General features: G+C 36.0%; 1 protein-coding gene across 5 annotated transcripts in view; it reads right to left on the bottom strand.

The window, feature by feature from the left end:
• CCDC7 (coiled-coil domain containing 7) overlaps positions 1-21,250 on the bottom strand; it is a 329,121-nt gene that overhangs the window by 34,218 nt on the left and 273,653 nt on the right. For 4 of the 5 annotated variants that reach the window (XM_006158284.3, XM_027775622.1, XM_027775620.1 and 1 more), the window contains one exon: positions 1,233-1,316. In XM_006158284.3, coding sequence (XP_006158346.1) covers positions 1,233-1,316 — 84 coding nt within the window. Of the gene's footprint in view, positions 1-1,232; positions 1,317-21,250 lie in introns of those variants that run through there. The other variant, XM_027775623.1, reaches the window with a different exon arrangement.

Below are 21,250 nucleotides of genomic sequence, written 5' to 3'. Positions count from 1 at the left end.
AGAAAACACCCACTGGGGGGCATAGCCATGCTGCAATCCCTTCTCCACTCTCCTTTTGGGATTTGGGGCATGCACACATACATGCCCTTCCCCCTCTTTGAGGATTTTATTGTTCTGTGTCTGTTTACTAATTTAGTTACTTGGCTACGACTACTTTCTATTTTACTAAAGTCTCTCCCCTCTTCAATGTGATTCTGTGTCGTAGCCTTGAGGTGCAAGTTGTGTTAATAGGGCTCTCTGTACTTTCCACTTACGTCTCTGTTAAGTTCTCCTGCTCTTTTCTCACCACGTTGACGAGCAGAAGTCTGTCTCTGTTTCACCAGGAGAAAATGGCAGTGCTCTAGTTTCTGAGCTATATAATAAACCTAAAAACTGGAAGGTAGCTGATATACAAATTTGCCTGATACTTTGACCAGATAGAGGGAATGGGTAACCAATAAAACCAGCCCTATTCCTCTTCTTACTACATTTATAAGCTAGAATTTATGCTTTTGAAAATACGATGTAACTTCCCTAACTAGCCAAAATAGAGAGCAAGGATTTGAAATACTTCTAAAAGCACATTCTTTCTTTTCTAAAAATACTTTCAAGGAATTATTTTATTTAATTCTATTTATTTATTTATTTATTATTTTTAATTGACCAGAGAGAGCGAGAGAAGGAAAGTCAGAAAGCTAGCCACCAGGTCTGGGACTCGGACCATGGTTGACCATATGGGAGTCCAGTGTCTTAAACCACCATGCCACCTGCTGGTTCCAAGCATATTCTAAGGTCACTCTAGCACTGGACTTTTATGGATTAGTTTTTGAATAAAGGCGTCCTAAAAGTTTACTTTTATAAAGAGATTTTTAAAAATAATTATTTTATTTAACTTTAGCTATTTTATTTATTTATTTTAATTTGACCAGAGAGGGACAGAATGAGAGAGAGAGAAAAAGAGAAAGAGAGAGACAAAGTGAGAAAACAAGCCACCAGGTCTGGGGCTCAAACCACAGTTGGCTATGTGGGAGTCCAATGCCCTTAACCACCACGCCACCTGCCAGTCTCAAAAGTAGAGATATTTATCTAATTTTCCATTGAGAGTAAATGCTACAGTTCAAATAATTATAGGAGACTTTTGTGGAGACTTTTTCTCAAGTAATAATAACACATAGATATTGTTGTCTGTACTTACTTAAATTCCAAAGAAGATAAATAAATCATAAGTAGATTAAGAAAATTCTTGTTCTTACCGGGCTGGTTTTTAGATTGTGTCTCAATTTCACCTTTTGTTGTATCTTTTCCAGTTGTATCAGTTAAGTGTCCTGTATTAGTCTCTATAAAAGTAAACAGATTTCAAAACACTTTTTATAAAAATATTTTCTAAATATTAACATGTGTGTTATCATTACTAGCATTTTTCATTAAAGTACAAGAATTATAACAAACTTTCCAGATTGCAATAACACAAAAACTTAAAACTAAGAGGCTGTTACCAATCACATAAGCTGTACTGAAGCCCAGATATGGTTAGTGATTTAACCAAGACAACACATCAAGAAATGACAAAACTGATGCCACCTAATTCCTTAACTAGTGCTTTTTCCATACCATATAAACTCCTATGCAAACTTAAATCATCCTAGTTTATGGCAATAATACAACTTTCTAGTGTACATTACGAACATATTCACGCTGTATGGATATATCTAGTGAGGCTGAACATAGTATTTTTTTCATAAGCTAAGGTGAAAACCATAGTCATCATAACTCACAGAATATTATCATAAAACAACTTCTTTGTCTCATCTAGGAATATTTTAATTTTATTATGTTATGCAACTATAAATAACATAGGCATCAGTGATGGAAAAGAATAACATATAACCCATTGAATGAGAAAAAGCTCCCTCTCAGGTTCTATTAGGAGGTAGACTTCATAGCTAAGGTGAGCAGGTGGGAAGGGAACAGGAAAATGTGAAGTAGTACCAGCTCTTCCCATTTGAGTTTTTATGTGACTTGTACTTTTCATTGGATTTAGAACTAAGATCTTGGTGTAAGGACAAACTAAAATGGAATCTATTAAAATAACTTTACATTGCAAATACGATCATTAGAATCAACTCTAGGGCCAGCAGGTGGCATGTTGGTTAAGGCACTGGACACTCCCACAAGGCTGACCACAGTTTGAGTCCCAGGCCTGGTGGCTTGCTTTCTCACTTTCCTTCTCTTTGTGTGTCTTTCTCTGGTCAAATGAAAATAAATGAATTAATAAAATTAAATAAATAATTCTTTAAAAATATCAGTAACTCTGGGTCACCTATTGGGCTGAAAGGACTGTGTGTATGAAAGGTGGTTCCAGTAGAGCCTGTAACTGAAATTGGAAACTTGTAACAGTCCTGACACTTCAGAGTGGAGGTCTTGCATTGAGGAGTTGGCTGAGCCCATGAATAAATAACCGGGGCAACCTAAATATACCACCAGTCCAATCTAAATAAAGCAAAGACACAATGAGGTATCCCTACCCCCAAACACAGATGCATCTGATTGGGTAAAACAAGTCTCAGTAATTAAATAACATTTAGTGAAAATAATAAACGATAATGTAAAACTGGGGAATGTTCACGCATATTTCACCTCCCTCGTGCTTCTCCTATAGGTATTTAAAAAAAGACTGATACATTTAAGATCAGAGCAAATTAGATGGAATATATAAATAAATTTTAAAGGAATCAGTTATTTAAAATATTAAATTTGGGACCAGCAGACGGCATAATGGTTATGTTGCTGGACTCCCATGTAGTTGATTGTGGTTTGAGTCCTGGACCCAGCAGCTTAAACTCATGATGGGCGTGTGTGTGTGTGCGCACGTGTCCAAGAGACTGAGAGGAGACTGGAGGAGAAGGGATTATGATGTGGCCATCCCCAGAGAGGTGATTTCTCACTTTCTGTCTCTCTGGTGAGCGCACACACCCTGTAGCAAGAATCTCTCTTAAAAAAAATTAAATTAAATGTTCCAATCTCTAAACCTACTATATACTTCCTTTTACTTGTCTTCTAAAATTACTCTTAACACTGTTTTGTAGTTTGGTATGGAGAGACTTCTTTTATATATATTTAAAAATTAATAGACTTTTCTTAGAGCACTTTGGAATTCCAGAGAAATTGCACAGCATCGATGATTCTCATTTATCCCTCTGACACAGTTCCCTCTATTATATCTCATTAGATGGTATTCCCGTAACAACTGACAAAGTAAGAGTGATACTTTATTAATAATGCCCGTGGTTTACATTAAAGTCAACTCTTTGTGTTGTGCATTTCTTCAGGTTTTGACAAATGCATAATGTCATGTATCTACTCCTACATAATCATACAAAGTAGTTGTAGCCTGTTGAAAATTTCTTGTGCAACACATATTCATCCTTCTTTCACACTGAATCCCTGGAAATTTTGACTTTTTTACGGTGTGTGGAGTTTTGTCTTTCCCAGAATATCATATAGCTGAAATCATACATTCAGTAGCCTTTCAAACTGGCTTATTTTTTGGCAATATGCATTTAAATTCCTGATGTATTTTCTTATAGATTGATAGTCCATTTCCATTTTTTGGTGAATAATGTCTTGTTGTGTGAATGTACCAGTTTTCTTATGCATTCTTCTGTAGAAGAACATCTTTTTTTTTTCCTTCCAGTTTGTGGCATTATAAATAAAACAGGTATAAATATTATTTATAGGTTACTGCAGGTGCATAATTGAACTCAGTTGGGAAAATACCAGGTGTACAGTAGCTGGCAGTCTTGTGGTAAGATTTCCGTAGCTTTGTTAACACAACTAAACTGTCTTTTTTTTATTATTTATTTTACATTTTTTTAATAGATTCAATCACATTATTTAGCTTACAAGGTGATCATTTCAATATGTGAACATTTCTCCCCGGTCTAGTTGATCAAAATATAACAACACTACCTCCCTGTCTCAATAATGCTGTCTTCGTATCCCTCCTCCAAATGTTCTTCCCCAGGCCCCACTCCTCACACCACACCTGGCATTCACATCCACCTCTTCTGTTCGTACATCCTTTAGCCCGTCAGTTTCAGTTATAGAGTGTGGACATTCGGTATATATTAAGTGGGGACATACAGAGTCTCTCCTTCATAGCCTGGCTTGCTTCACTCAGCAGTAAATCTTCCATATTCTTCCACTTTCTGTCAAAAGCCAGGGTTTTGTTGTTCTTAATGGCTGAATAGTATTCCATAGAGTATACGTGCCACAGTTTTTCAATCCATTCAGTCATACGAGGGTATTTGGGTTCGTTCCATGTCTTAGCAATCGTGAAAAGTGCCACAATAAACACTGAACATGGTTCAAGTCCTGGACCTGGTGGCTTACCTTCTCAAGTAAATGAATGAATAAATAAAATTAAATAAAAAAAATGACTCACTGAAAACAGTAAACACGATCAAACTGTCTTACCAAGTGGCTATACTATTTGCATTCTCACTAGCAATGGGAGTTCCTGCTGCTCTACATCTGACAGCCTGTGTTGCTGCCAGTGTTTTGGATTAGTCATTTCCATGAGTATGCAAGTAACTTATTTTCATTTTACTTTGCAGTCCTAATCTGATGACAAGCATCTTTTCATATACTTCTTTGCTATCTTTATTTCCTCTTTGATGATATATATCTGCTTATATCTTTTTTCCCCAGAGGGCACGTGCACTCACTGGAGACACAGAGAGAGAAATAGCAAAAGAGAGAAATAGAGAGAAAGTGAAGACTTACTCCCCAGGCGAATGACCATGCCACAATCTCTCCTCGATTCTCCTTTTAGGATTTTGGATACATACACATACATGTCCAGAGTGATTTTCAAGGAGCCAAGGTCTAGGACTCAAACTGCACAGTGGGCCATTTGGGATACGTCTGCCTTCACCACCACACTACTGGTGGCCCCTTTATGCTTATTTTATTCATTTATTTATTTTTAAGTTTTGCTGTAGGACATGTGCACTCATCAGAGACAGACACGGAAAGAAGGAAAGTGAGGAATTACCTCCCAGAAGGGATGGCCACACTGCAATCTTTCCTCCTTCATTCTCCTCTTGAGATTTTGGGCATGCACACACATGCATCTGGTATGTTTTCCAAGCAGCTGGGCCCAGGACTTGAAGTGCTCAGTTGACCATATGGGCTCCACTGCCTTAACCACCACACCATCTGCTGGTCCCTGTTTTTAAACAGTGTTATTTCTGGTCTCCCTTGGTAAATGTACCACGTGACTTCAAGAAAAATGTGTATCCTGTTGTTAAGATGAAGTATTCTATAAGTGATAATCCAGTTGCTAGATGGTGCTGTGTAGTTCACATGTTCTTACTGATTTCCCGTCACCTCAATGTGTCAGCTATTGATAGAGGGGTTTACAAAGTCAACCAATACAATAGTGAACTTATTGTGCCCAACAAATTTTTTCCTATAGTTCTATTAGTTGTTGCTTCATCTGTTAGGGAATACTGTTAAGCACATACACATCAAGGATTACTGTGTCTTCTTAAAGAATTGACTCTTTCATCATACTTAGCGCCATCTTATCCTGGTAATCTTCTTTTCTTTGAAGTCTGCTTTTTCTGATATTAATGTAGCAATCCTTTCTCCGCCATTCTCCTCTTGGGATTGGGGGCATACATGCACATGTGCCTGGCATGCTCTTCGAGTGGCAGGGGGCAGGGACTTGAATCACACAATTGGCCATGTGGGATCCTGTTTCCCCAACCACCACAGCACCGGCTGGCCCTAGACTATTGATGTTTAAAGTGATTATTTTTATACAGCTTATGCAACACCTATCGACAGAACTATATCCTGAGATAAGTGTCATTAGGTGATTTTCTTCATGTGAACCTCCAAAGAGTGTTTCTGCACAAACCTAGATGGTATAGTCTACTGTTTTCCTATGCTATACGGTATAGCCCATGACTCCTGAGTTACAAACCTGTACAGCATGACACTGTGCTGATAGTAGGCAAACGTAACAATGTTAATGAAGTGTGTAGCTAAACATGGATAAAGTACAGTAAAATATGGCATAAAAGATAAAAATGGTATAGGGGACCAGCAGTTAGCATAATGGCTATGTCGCTGGACTCCCACATAGTCGACCACGGTTCGCGTCCCGGACCAGGTGGCTTAAAACTCATGCTGGACGCATGTGCGTGCGTGCCCAAGATCCCGAGAGGAGAACAGAGAAGGGATTGTGGCATGGCCATCCCCCCTGGGGGTGATTTCTCGCTTTCTGTCTCTCTGTCTCTCTCTGTCTGTCTGGCGAGCGCACGCACCCTATGGCTAAAACCTCTCCAAAAAAAAAAGATAAAAATGGTATAGAACTCTTTCCATGAATGGAGCTTGCAGGACTGGGATTTTCTCTGGGTGAGTGAGTGAGAGGTGAATGAATGTGCTGGTCTTGGACATTAGTGTACACTACACTGAAGACTTAGAAACACTACACACTTAATCTACACTAAATTTATTTAAGAATTATTTGTTCTTTCATAAAAAAATTAACTTTAGCTTACTAAAATTTTATCTTTATACATCTTTAACTTTTTCACTCTTTTTTTTTTTTTTTGCTTTAGGCACGTGCACTCGCCAGACAGAGAGAGACAGAGACAGAAAGCGAGAAATCAACCCCGGGGGGGATGGACATGCCACAATCCCTTTTCCTCCATTCTCCTCTCGGGATCTTGGGCATGCACGCACATGTGCCCAGCGTGAGTTTAAGCCACCAGGTCCAGGACTTGAACAGCGGTCGACTACATGGGAGTCCAGCAACATAACCATTACGCTAACTGCTGATCCCTAACTTTTTGACTCTTAAGGTAAGTTAGCTTCAACGAACATATTATACAACTATACAAAAATATATTTTAATATCCTTTGCTTAAAGCTTTTTTATATTTTTAATTTTTTAAAACATTTTAAAGTTTGTTATTAAATACTGTGGTAGAAACACACACATGAGCCTTAGACCTTCATGGGATGAAGGTTCTCAATATTATTATCTTCCACCTTCACATCTTGTTTCACTGAAAGGTCTCCAGGGCAACAATACACACAGAGCCATCATCTCCTGTGATAACAATGCCTCTTCTTTTTTTAAAAAAAGTATTTAATTTTATTTATTATTATAAATTTCTTATATTACATTTAATAACATATATCTTTACAGTGTATTACATTTCTTTTTCCAGCATGATTACCATGCATATCAGTCAAGACAAAGACATTAAAATCTGCATCATCATCAAATAGTTTTCATCATTTTTTCAGATTATTATTATTTATTCTCTTTATTTTTTAAAACATTCAATAATTATGTATCATTTGGCTTGTAAAGAGAATTTACCCAACATGAACTACTCAGATTTCTCTGGTTCAGAACACTATACATGTTATAATCAACAGGTAATAAACCATTTCTCTGTCCCACTAATGTCATGCCTCTCTATTTATTCTCCTGCTAGCCTTCTCTATACTCTTTCATACTCCCCCCATTCCAAACTGTCTTCAGCATCCATAACTATTTTCACTGCTTTTATGCCCTTCCATATTTTGATCTCTACCATAAAGTGCAGACACTCAGTATATATTAAGTGGATACATACAATATATTTTTTTCATATCCTGGCTTGCTTCACTCAGGAATAGATCCTCCATATTCAACCACTACCCATCAAATGCCAGGGTCCTGTTGCTTTTTATGGCTGAATAGTATTCCATAGAGTATATGTGCCACACTTTTTCCATCCATTTATCTGATTGTGGACATTAGGGTTGGTTCCATGTCTTAATGATCATGAATAATACTGCAATAAATATTGATGTGCAAGGTCTTTTCCGACTCAGCATTCTGTCCTTTGGGTAGATACCCAGAAATTGGACTGCTGGATCAATGATAGTTACATATGTGCATCTTTGAGGAACCTCCATATTGTTTTCCACAGTGGCTGAACCAGTTTACATGCCCACCAACAATGTACAAGAGTTCCCCTTTCAACACATCCCTGCCAATACTTACCACTTGCTATATTTTTAACCTTTGCCATTTGGACAGGGGTTAGGTGGTATCTCATTGTGGTTTTAATCTGCTTCTCAATTATGATGATGGATGTTGAGCATTTCCTCAGATGCTTTTTGGCTCTTCATATGTCTTCCTTAGAGAGACTTTTGTTCAGCTCATTTTCCCATCTTTAAATTGGGTTAGACATTTTTTTTAATAATTATTTATACCCTCTACTTTGTTCAACTTGTAGTTATATATAGAAATTCTATAGATTTTTGGATATTGATTTTGTATCTTGCCACTTTACTGTATTCATTTATTACTTTGAGAATTTTTTTATGAAAACCTTCGGGTCTTCTAAGTATACCATCATGTCATTTGAAAATAAATATTTTCAACTCTTCTTTGCTTATTTGAATGCCTTTTATATTATTTTCTTTTCCAATTGCATTGGCTAAGCTTTCCAGCATTGTATTAAAAACCAGTGGAGAAAGTGAGCAGCCTTGTTTAGGACCAATTTTTAGTGGAAAATCCTTTAGCTTTTCACCATTCAGTATAATGTTAGCTATAGGTTTTTCATATGTGACATTTATTGTGTTGAGAAATGACCCTTCTATGCCAATATTGCTAAAAGTCTTAATCATGAAGGGATGTTGTATATTGTTGAATGCTTTCTCTGCATCAATTGAAATAATCATGTGGTTTTTAATCTTTCTTTCTGTTAATATGGTGTATTATGTTTATGGTCTTGCATTTGTTGAGCCACCCTTGCATCCCTGGAATAAAGCCTATCTAATCGTGATGAATAATCTTTTTCTTTTTCTTTTCTTTTTTTTTTTTTTGAGAGGTTTCTCCAGTCTGTCACTTTTAGTCAATGTATGTCTTTATTCACAGGTGCATTTCTTGTAGGTAACAGAGAGTTTTTTTTTTTTTTAATCCATTCAGCCACTTATGTCTCTTGATCTGAAAATTTAATCCATTAATGTTCAATGATATTATCAATATTTCTGGGCATGTTCCTATCATTAGGTGAGCCACTTTCTTGGTTGTTTTTAGTTCTTTTATATCTGTATGTCTCACATTAGTTTTTCTGGTATAGCACTCCTTTCAGTACTTCTTGAAGAACTGGTATGGACTTGGTAAATTCTTTTAGGTTTTATTTTATCTCAGAACATTTTTTATCTTTTTTTCCCATATGAAGGATAATCTTGCAGGGTATAGTAATCTTTGTTGAAATTTTTTTTTTGTTTTTTTTTTTTTTTGAGAGATTTTTCACTGTAGGGCGCATGCGCTCGCCAGACAGACAGAGAGAGACATAGAGACAGAAAGCGAGAAATCACCCCCCAGGGGGGATGGTCACGCCGCAATCCCTTCTCCTCCATTCTCCTCTCGGGATCTTGGGCACGCATGCACACGTGCCCGGCGTGAGTTTTAAGCCACCGGGTCCGGGACACGAACCGCGGTCGACTACGTGGGAGTCCAGCGACATAGCCATTACGCTAACTGCTGGTTCCCGAAATTGTTTTTAATTTAACACTTTGAATATATTTTCCCATTCTTTATTTACAATGAGAGGTCTGAAGTTAGCCTGATGGGATAACCTTTGTAAGTAACCTGACATTTCTCTCTTGCCAATTTTAGTGTCTTGTCTTTGTGTGTGGTTTTGTCCAATCTGGCTATGATGTACCTTGGAGAGGATATTTTTGGCTTGATTCTATTTGGGGTCCTTTGTATTTCTTGGGTCTGGATAGTTGAATGCCTCTCTAGGATTGGAAAGTTCTCTTCCAGAATTTCATAGAATAGATTTCCAATGCCCTTATTATTTTCTTCACCTTCAGGGATACCAATTATCTGGATGTTTGGACGTTTGATGGTATCTAGTATTTCTTATATATTGTAATTTTTCTTGGTTGTTTTCTCAGTCTTCTTGATAATTTTTCTAGGTCAGAGGTTGTATCTTCCATACTAGTGATTTGCTCTTCTGCATGATCTAATCTGCTTTTAATACTTTCAAGGGAGGTTTTATTCAGTCTTTATTTCTAACAATTCCATTTGATTCTTTTTTATGGTGTCTATTTCTTCTTTCAAATCATGAAAGCACTTCCTCATCTCCTGGAATTTATGATCTCTTTTCTCTTGCATTTCATTTAGTTTTGTCACTGTAAATATTCTGAATTGTTTATCTGAGATTTCCAAATGTTCCATTGTGTTGTCTGTGGATGACGAATTGATGTTTTCCCTTGGAGGAGAGATATTTTGTTGGTTTGCCATATTTATTTTTCTTTTCCTTTTTCTCTTTTCTTTTCTTTTCTTTTCTTTTCTTTTCTTTTCTTTTTTCTTTTCTTTTTTTCTTTGGGAGAGGTTTTTGTTATAGGGTGTGTGCACTCACCAGAAAGACAGAGAGAGACAGAGAAAAAAGTGAGAAATCACCCCCCAGGGGGCATGGCCATGCCCAATCCCTTCTCCTCCATTCTCCTCTTGGGATCTTGGGCACACATGCACCCGCACCAGCATGAGTTTAAGCCACCAGGTCTGGGACTAGAACCACAGTCCAAATGTGGTAGTCCAGTGACATAGCCATTACGCCAACTGCTCGTCCCAAGCTTACCATATTTCTTGTGTCTCTGAGATGGTTTCTAGTCATCTGGTGATTTATAAACTCCTTCCTAGATTCTTCGAGTTAATAGTGAGCATTCAAAGGCATGCGGGAGTAGGTGATTGGCAATATCCCTGCTGTTCTACCTCCTTGATGCTCACCAGCAACCTGCACTGTTTTCACTGGTCTTAGATAATCCTCCCTGTTTTTAGAGAACAGGTGTACCTGAGACTGATCTGCTAAGCTTTAATTCAGGAACATATCACACCATGCACTTTAGAAAAAGCTTAAGTCTTAGAATCACAGGCATGTGGCAGGGGATAAACCAGTCTATTTATAGGTCGGTTCTCTGAGCAGGACAGGCAGGGAGGGGCACAAGGTCATCTCAAAATCCCAAGCAATATACCTAAGAGTTACAAGGAGAGTGAAGGAGGGGATGAACCATGGTCTCTGCTGCACAGCCTTCCAGCCACCAGTGACCTGCCATATGGCAAATTCCTTCATTGGAACAAGTCCCTGACTTGAACTGTGGCTGGCCATGTGGGAGTCCAGTATCTTAACCACCACATCACCTGCTGGTTTCCAATATATCCTTTTGTTATTAATTCATAGTTCAATTTTTATTGATATGCGACTTGGTACAGTTTTAACAATTTTAAAGTCATTGAAACTTATTTATATACCAGAATAACTCCTATATTTGTGGTTATTATTGTACAACTGAAAAGAATGTTACTTCTTCTGTAATTGCTGATCATATTCTATAAATGTCAATGAAGTGAAGTTATAAGTTTGTCTACTACGTCTATTGGGTGGTTGGAAAAATCATGATGTATTTTTCTGCTTTTCTATGCAAAAATGTGTCATGACTTTTCCAACAGCCCAATAACTGCTTAATGATATTCTATATGTCGGTGTTCTTTCAGTTATTTAGAGCTGATTGTTGAAGTATTTAATTGCAATTACATATTTCTCTATGTCTCTTTTCAGTTCTATTAATTTTCATTTTGTTCATGTATTTTGCAATTGTTATTACCTGAACTCACATGCAGAATTTAGAAATATATTCCTTTGAGAAACTGAATCCCTTACCACACATACACACAAATTCTCTAGTCCTATGTAAACTAGTATTAATATTATTTCACCTGATATTAATATAGCCACTCCAGCTTTCTTTGGATTAGTGTTAGTATAATATGCTACTTTAAGTCTTTTTAGCTATCTTTGTAATTATGTCCAAGTGTACTTCTTTTAGAGCACAGTATTTGTCTTACTTTTTAACCAGATTGTCAATTTGTACATTTTAACTAGGTTTTTAGATCATTTTCATTTAATGTTATTATCCATATGATTGGGATTAAAGATATTATGTTGCTATCACTTTTCTATTTGTTCCATCTGCTTTTTAACTTTTTCCTATGACAGCCTTCTTTTATATTAATTGACTTTTTATTAGAATTATTTTAATTAACTTCATTTATTATTATTATTTTTAAATTTGACTAGAGAGAGACAGAGAGAGAGAGAAAAATGAGAAAGCATGATGCCAGATCCGCAACTCAAACCATGGTCGGCCATGTGGGAGTAAAGCACCTTTAACCATCATGCCATCTGCCAGCCCCATTAATTGGCTTTTTAATAATTACATTTTATCTGTGTTAATGGCTTATTAACTATAACTTTTTGTTTTAATTTTTAAGATGTAATTTAGGATTTATAATATATTTCAGTTATGTAGTAAGTCTTTCTCCAGCTATTGCCATATTTCCTCACTCACCACACCACTTCACTTACACTACCCCATAGTGCTTAATTTCTGCCTTCTTCTATTATTTGTTGTTCTATTTTTGTCAGACATTTTAATACTACCCATGCTATAAATACATTATTATTTTTAACTGAAAGTCAATTATTTTTTAAAGAGACTTAAAAATGAGGTGAAAGTCCTTTATAAACAAAAGCCCTTTATATAACAAACAGTAATCTCACATACTTATGGCCTCACTTTCTGTGGTTTCAGTTACTTGAGGTCAATCTTGGTGCAAAAGTAGGTGAGTACAGCACAATAAGGAATTTTGAGAGCAAGGGATCACATTCACATAAATTTTATTATATTTATATATTCTATCATTTTTACTAATTACTATTGCTAATCTTTCATTGTTCCTAATTTATAAATTAAATTTTAAAATAGGTCTGTATGGGGACCAGCAGTTGTCATAATGGCTATGTAGCTGGACTCCCATGTAATCGACTGTGGTTCGAGTCCCAGACCCAGTGTCTTAAACTCACGTTGGGCACGTGTACGTGTGTTCCCAGGATCCCGAGAGGAGAATGGAGGAGAAGGGATTGCAGCGTGGCCATTCCTTCTGGCAGGAAGGTAATTTCTGTCTTTCTTGCGAGCGCACATGCCCTATAGCAAAAACCTCTCAAACAAAAAATAGGTGTGTATGTACAGGAAAAAACAGTATATATAGGGCCTCAGAACTACTGTGGTTTCAGGCATGTTGGGGAGGTCTTAGAATGTACTCCTTGTCAATGAGGGGGACCTAGTGTCTTGATCATTGTTCCTTTCATAGGACCACTTTCCATTCTAATATCAGTTTTTCTCTGCCTTAATAACAAGTTTTAAACTTTTTTATGAGCAATTTTGTGGCTCTGCAGTCTCTTTTTTGTGGTCAGAGGAAAGTCTTTATTTTGAAAGCTATATTCATGTGGTAGCTTTGTTTTAAAGATTTTGCTCTGTTTTTCCTACGCTACGTAATTATGACAAGAAATACATTGTAACTAGTATTTTGACCGCCTGTGAATACTTTTAACTTTTAATATTTTCTCTTTGACACTGGTTTTCAGCAATTCCATGAAGTTGTGATTTAGTGTGATTTTGTCTGCATGTTTCTGCTGAGGGTTCATTATGCTTTGTAGCTTTGTATATTTATAGTTTTAATCAGCTTTGGAAAAAATTGTCATTATTTCCTCATTTACAAGTGTCTCGGCTTAATACTGTTCACAGGGAACTGAGTCTCAACATATTGTTTTAAATTTTTTTCTGTCGCTCTTTATTTCATTTGGGATAGTTTCTATTACTATGTGTTTCAACTCATTGCATTTTCTATCTGCAGTATCTAATCTATTAATCTCACCCACCATTTTTTTTTTAAATTTCAGATATTGTGGGATTTTTTTTTCCTTTGTAGAAGTTTTACTTAGTATTTTAACTGTCTCCCTTTTCCTTATTCAATATGTTCCTGGAATTCTCTCACACATACAGAGCATATTTATAGTGGTTGCTTTAAGATCCTTGTCTACATCTACAGTTGATCCCTGTCAAATTTTTATGTTTATTTGCATGTCTGGTCAGTTTTTGTCAGATGACAGATAATATATAATGTTTGCGGCTGTGTGCTGCACTTTGTTGTAGTTATTCAAAGAGCTGGAAATTGTTCTGACAGGCAGATAACATAGTTGCTACTAAGAGATTTGTGTTTAAGTTCTGTCATGAAGGATCCAGAGGAATCTTTACGGCTAATTTAGCACCATGTAAAACACCAGCTGCAGTATGTACCACATATTGAGATTTTGATCAGTGCTGGACTGCATAGCAAAAACCTCTCAAACAAAAAATAGGTGTGTATGTACAGGAAAAAACAGTATATATAGGGCCTCAGAACTACTGTGGTTTCAGGCATGTTGGGGAGGTCTTAGAATGTACTCCTTGTCAATGAGGGGGACCTAGTGTCTTGATCATTGTTCCTTTCATAGGACCACTTTCCATTCTAATATCAGTTTTTCTCTGCCTTAATAACAAGTTTTAAACTTTTTTATGAGCAATTTTGTGGCTCTGCAGTCTCTTTTTTGTGGTCAGAGGAAAGTCTTTATTTTGAAAGCTATATTCATGTGGTAGCTTTGTTTTAAAGATTTTGCTCTGTTTTTCCTACGCTACGTAATTATGACAAGAAATACATTGTAACTAGTATTTTGACCGCCTGTGAATACTTTTAACTTTTAATATTTTCTCTTTGACACTGGTTTTCAGCAATTCCATGAAGTTGTGATTTAGTGTGATTTTGTCTGCATGTTTCTGCTGAGGGTTCATTATGCTTTGTAGCTTTGTATATTTATAGTTTTAATCAGCTTTGGAAAAAATTGTCATTATTTCCTCATTTACAAGTGTCTCGGCTTAATACTGTTCACAGGGAACTGAGTCTCAACATATTGTTTTAAATTTTTTTCTGTCGCTCTTTATTTCATTTGGGATAGTTTCTATTACTATGTGTTTCAACTCATTGCATTTTCTATCTGCAGTATCTAATCTATTAATCTCACCCACCATTTTTTTTTTAAATTTCAGATATTGTGGGATTTTTTTTTCCTTTGTAGAAGTTTTACTTAGTATTTTAACTGTCTCCCTTTTCCTTATTCAATATGTTCCTGGAATTCTCTCACACATACAGAGCATATTTATAGTGGTTGCTTTAAGATCCTTGTCTACATCTACAGTTGATCCCTGTCAAATTTTTATGTTTATTTGCATGTCTGGTCAGTTTTTGTCAGATGACAGATAATATATAATGTTTGCGGCTGTGTGCTGCACTTTGTTGTAGTTATTCAAAGAGCTGGAAATTGTTCTGACAGGCAGATAACATAGTTGCTACTAAGAGATTTGTGTTTAAGTTCTGTCATGAAGGATCCAGAGGAATCTTTACGGCTAATTTAGCACCATGTAAAACACCAGCTGCAGTATGTACCACATATTGAGATTTTGATCAGTGCTGGACTGCTTCTATGATGGTGTCTCACAAGATTATAATGGCGCTCCTAAGTTCCTATTGCCTAGTGTCAACATAGTCTTTGTAATGTCACAGCAAATGCATTTATCATGTATTTGTGGTGATAAATAGATAAAAACAATGGGTAAACCTATTGTGATGCCAGATATGTAGAATTATAGCACACACAATTATATACAGTACATAATACTTGATAATATTAATAAATGACTATGTCATGGCTTTATGCATTTACTATATGATACTTTTTATATTATTTTAGTGTTCTCCTTACTTATATAAATTTTTTACCACAAAACGCTATACTACACTAGACTACGTTATGCTGGCAGCAGCCTCATACAGTTCATGCTTACTGCATTGCTCAATAACATCATTTCTTCAGTGCTGAACTTAATCCCATGGTGTTTTGTTCATCACGGTTCTTTCAGTGGGACAACATGTGGAGGTAGAAAGACAGTGAGATGGTTGGTCCTGACTGTGTAGAACTGCTAATGTTTATTCTTTTTTCCCATTAAGTTTATTTTATTCTGAAGAAGAGAGAGAGAGACAAGCACCCCCCAAAAGGGTCTTTTTTTTTTTTGAGAGGTTTTTGCTATAGGGAGCGTGCACTCACCAGACAGACAGAGAGAGACATAGAGACAGAAAGTGAGAAATCACCCCCCAGAGGGGATGGTCACGCCGTAATCCTTTCTCCTCCATTCTCCTCTCGGGATCTTGGGCACGTACATACACGTGCCCGATGTGAGTTTTAAGCCACCGGGTCTGGGACGCGAACCGCGGTTGACTACATGGGAGTCCAGCGACAGAGCCATTACGCTAACTGCTGGTTCCCATTCCCAAAAGGGTCTTAATGCCACAATCCAAACCCAGTCACAACTAGCCCCTGAGATGTACACCTCTGTCTCAGTTTTTAACAAAATTTCTAAACATTAAATTAAAATGATAAATAGTTTTAAATAGAAAGAAGCTTATAGAATAAGTATATAAAGAAAAAAAATTGGTATAATTGTGTCATGTGTTTATGATTTTTAAAGAGTAAAAAGAAAAGCTTACAAAGTAAAAAATGATAGTAAGGTAAGATTTATTTATTATTAAAGAACAGAAGAAATATTTAAAAATAACTATAGAAACAGCCTAATTGTACAATATTTATAAAATATACAGTAGTGGACAGTAATGTCCTAGGCCTTCGTGTTCACTCGGCACTTCCTCTGTCACTCACAAGAGCAAGTTCCAGTTCTGCAAGCTCTATACCAGTGTGCTGTTTTTCACCCTTTACATCATATTTCTTACTGTACCTTTTCTATTTTTAGATACACAAATACTTCCCATTCTGTTACATTTGCCTACAGTATTTGGTATAGTAACAGGTGCAGGTTAGCAGTCTAAGAGAAACAGGCTGCACCGTAAGGCCTAAGCATGCAGTAGGCGACCCCTATCTCGGCATGTCTGTGTATGCCTCTATGATGCTCACACAACTATGAAATGGTCTATTGAATCATTGCTTAGGACATATCCCCATCTTTAAGCAAAGAATGACTGTATTCCAAGCCTAGTACAAGTTCCACGAAGTATTCACCTTAGCTCCCTCTGGTAATGTGTTAACAGCTTTATTGAGATAAAATTCACTTACCGTGTAATCCACACATTTATACAATTCAATAGTTTAGGGTTTAATACATTTTAATTTTTAAACTTTGATAAAGTACATAAATTGGCTATTTTTACCAGTAAGGGTACAATTTAGAGGTATTCAATATTGTGCAATGATTACCAATATCTATTTTCAAAACTTTCACATCACCCCAAACAGGAATTCTGCAAGCTTAATGTTATAAAGCCTCATCCGTCTCCTTCCAATCTTTCCGATCTACTTTCTGTGTCCATGAATTAGCCTATTCTGGATACTTCATCAAATGGAATCTTATCATCCATGTTTGGGCCTTTTGTGTCTGTCTTATCTCACTTAGCATAATGTTTTCAAGTTTCACCTATTATTCTCTCTATTAGGTTTAAATTTAATCTCTTGTTTTTCTAGTTCCTCAAAGTGTGAAGTTAGGCTAATGAATTGATTTTTCTTTTTATCTTCTTTGACACAGTCATTTACAGCTGTACATTGTTCTCTAAGCACTGCCTTTCGTGCGTCCCATAAGTTTTGTATATGATGGTTTAGATGCCCTGCCTCCACCAGGATTAATGGTGCAGCAAGAATGTGCCCACCAGAATCAAATCCCTTGATCTTTGATTTCCCGGACCCCAGAACCGTGATCCACTAAATTTATGTTTATTATAAATGGCCTATTCTCATTAAAGCACCCGGAAATGGATTAAGACAGAAAATTAGTTCAATAAAACGTAGCCATTGCTATAAAAAATGCTTAAAAATGTCTCCCCATTATATTTTGGGAGCAAGGTAGAGGCAAAGACAGGGTGAGAAAGAGCAAGAGGAGAATAAGCTCTCCTTTATAATTGCATCGACTACACTCAGGAGGGCTCAGCCTTTAGGCCTAATCACCTCTTGAAAGTACCTCTTCCTAATACTGTCGCAAAGGCAATCAAATTTGAGCATGAGTTTTAGAGGGGACACTTAAACCATATCATTCCACCTCTGGCTAACAAAAACTTATGTCTGTCTCACATACAAAATACATTTATTCCATCTCAGTAGCCCCAAATGTTCTCTTAACCCAAGGTCAACTCAAAATTCTTTTTCTTTGTGTGTATTCTACAGATATTTTCAGGTGAGCGATACATAACAGCCTAAAGTTAAAACAATCTCATTTAAGATGATACCAATAAAACCTCAATCACACCCAAAAAGTATATACCTGTGAAGCTCCATGTGTTCCTTTACATTATGGACATCACAAATCACGTATTTATGTATCACGTGCCAACTAACAGATGCGTATTTGTTTTTCCATGTTTGCCTTTTGCATACTATAAAGAGTGAAGCTACAAACCAAAATTACAAACATACTGCTTTGAATACTGGCTTTATATTTGTCAATGTATGTACCTTTATGCAAGACCTTCATTTCTTCATATGGTTGAAATTACTGTCTATCATCCTCTTCATTTTAATCTGATAGACTCCCTTTTTTGCATTCCTTTGGTCTTTTTTTTTTTTTAAGTTTTCTTTTATTTCTTTGTTTTATTAGAGAAAGGTAACCAGGGGTCTTGCCATGCCATAATCCTCCCCCAGCTTCTTAGACAGTCAGTACCTCAGGGGCATATGGGTGCACCTGGAGTGTTTAGGTCAACCCAGGATCCGAACCTGGGACTCTCAAATGGCTCCAGTCTAAGTCTAACTGCAGCAACATGCCTGGTCCCCCTTTTGCATTTCTTATAAGAAAGGCCTATGGTAATGCCTGGAATAGAATCATATAATGATGACTACTGTCAAGAGTTCTCCTATTATTTGCAGACTGTTTTTTTTTCCTGGAGTCTACCACTAATACTTCCACAAAATTTCCTACTATTTCAAAGATGGCATTTCCTTACTAGGGCATTCCCTTAGTTGCTATAAACCTTTCTGACTGCTTTCCATGGCTCCAACAAAGTTGGTTCTGATGAATTCTGCTCGTATGTTTCAATGTTTCTGTCAGATAATGAGTATGGAAGTCCTTTATCGTGCATTTTGCAGATGTTTACCTTTTTACTTTAGGTAGTAGTTTGAAGGCTGCCACAGAACGCTTCAGTTTATATTGTATTGGAAAGCACTTGGTCACTTGGCCATGCTCTCACTCCATTTGATAAGTTGATCATATAGCATATAGTTCATGTTATAAAAATTCTCAATCAAGACAAAAGTATATATATTTTGGTTTCATAAGCAAGTGAAGAGAAAGATGCCAAGAATTACATAATTAATACTGTTTGGTAGAGTAAAAGGCACACAATAATAAATATCAATTAATAAATAAGTTGATTAATTAGAATAAAATTGTCATAAGTTGATTAATTAGAATAAAATTGTCATAAGTTGATTAATTAGAATAAAATTGTCATTAAGTTAAGAAAGACTAGTCCTTGTTTAAATTTTCTGTTTTTTTTTCTTAAACAATAGAATTATACAGGTGAAACACTTTAATTATTGAACTGTGCTCTATGTGTCCAAAACTTAAAACTATACTTACTAACTACTTTTTCTAAATCTGATTGAGATATTAAGTAACTAATTGATAGATGTGATGCTGGAAGATTTTCTGCTGTATTTAGAAGTTCTGAGACTATTTCCTTTATAGCTGGAATAATAATAGATTGACAGATTAGTTAACTTAAAACTAATATTGGGTCATCAGACAAGTCATGATGCATTTTTGCATAGAAAAATACATCATGACTTTTCCAGCAACCTAATATTTTGTTTGAGGAAAAATTACAGTATACAAAACTAATTAGAGATATTTAATTAATTAATTAATTAATTAATTTATTTATTTTTAATTTCATTTTATTTTATACAATCACATTATTTAGCCTACAATGTGAATATTTTAACATGTGAACATTTCTTTCTAGTCCAGTTGACTAAACTATAAAATATCTTTAACAGAAATTGGCACGTTTCTTTGTCCCATTAATGTTTTTCCTCCCCATTTTTCTCCTAATTGTTCTTCCTCAAACCCTACTCTTTCACACACACTATATCTGTAATTAGAGATATTTTATAATCATTTAGTTTATAATTTAACATATTAAATGTTAAACTGAATACAAATATGTTCAATAATTTATTTTTATTTATTTATTTTTATTAATTTATTTTTTCTATACATGCAATGACATTGTTTAGCTTATGAAGTGAACATTTCAATATGTGAACATTTCTTCCCATTCCAGTTGATCAAAATATCTTCAACAGATTACACCACACCTCCCCATCTCGTCAAGGCTCTGCCTCTTTATCCCTCCTTCAAATGTCCTTCTCTAGGCCCCTCTCCTCCACACTCATAACCTCGGACATTCACACCATGTCTTGTGTTTGTATACTTTTAGTCAATCAGTTTTGGTTGTAGAGTGCAGATATTAGGTATATATTAAGTGGAGACATACAGTAACTCTCCTTCATAGCCTGGCTTGTTTCACTCAGCAGTAAATCTTCCATATTCTTCCACTTTCTGTCAAAAGCCAGGGTTTTGTTGTTTTTTATGGCTAAATAGTATTCCATAGAGTATATGTGCCACAGTTTTTCAATCCATTCATCCATACGGGGGCATCTGGGTTGGTTCCATGTCTTAGCAATCATGAATAGTGCTGCAATAAACATTGATGTACAAGCACTTTTCTAATGAAGAATTCTTCTGTCCTTTGGGTAGATATTGAGGAGTGGGATTGCTGGATCATATGGTAGATCTATTTGTAGATTGTTGAGGAATCTCCAAATTGTTCTCCACAGTGGCTGGACCAATTTACATTCCCACCAGCAGTGTAAAAGAGTTTCCCTTTCACCACATCCCTGCCAACACTTTTCATTGTTTGGTTTTTTAATCTTAGACATTCTGACTGGGTTTAGGTGGTACCTCATTGTTGTTTTGATCTGCATTTCCCTTATAATGAGGAATGTTGAACATTTTTTCTTATGTCTTTTAGCTATTTGTATGTCATCTTTAGAGAGTGTTTTTTTTTCAACTCCTTCTCCCATCTTTTAATAGGGTTGATCTTCTTTTTTTCCAAACAGCTTCTTTAGTTCCTTGTGTATTCTGGTTATCAGTCCCTTATCTGATGCATAATTTACAAAAATATTTTCCCATTCTGAGGGCTGTCGATTCACACTAATTACTGTGTCTTTTGTCATGCAGAAACTTGTCTATTTTG

The sequence above is a fragment of the Tupaia chinensis genome, unplaced genomic scaffold (assembly GCF_000334495.1).
Source record: "Tupaia chinensis unplaced genomic scaffold, TupChi_1.0 Scaffold000578_2, whole genome shotgun sequence".
Classification (NCBI taxonomy): domain Eukaryota; kingdom Metazoa; phylum Chordata; class Mammalia; order Scandentia; family Tupaiidae; genus Tupaia; species Tupaia belangeri.
Note: the sequence above shows the minus strand (reverse complement) of the source record. Positions and strands in the feature narration are given on the sequence as shown.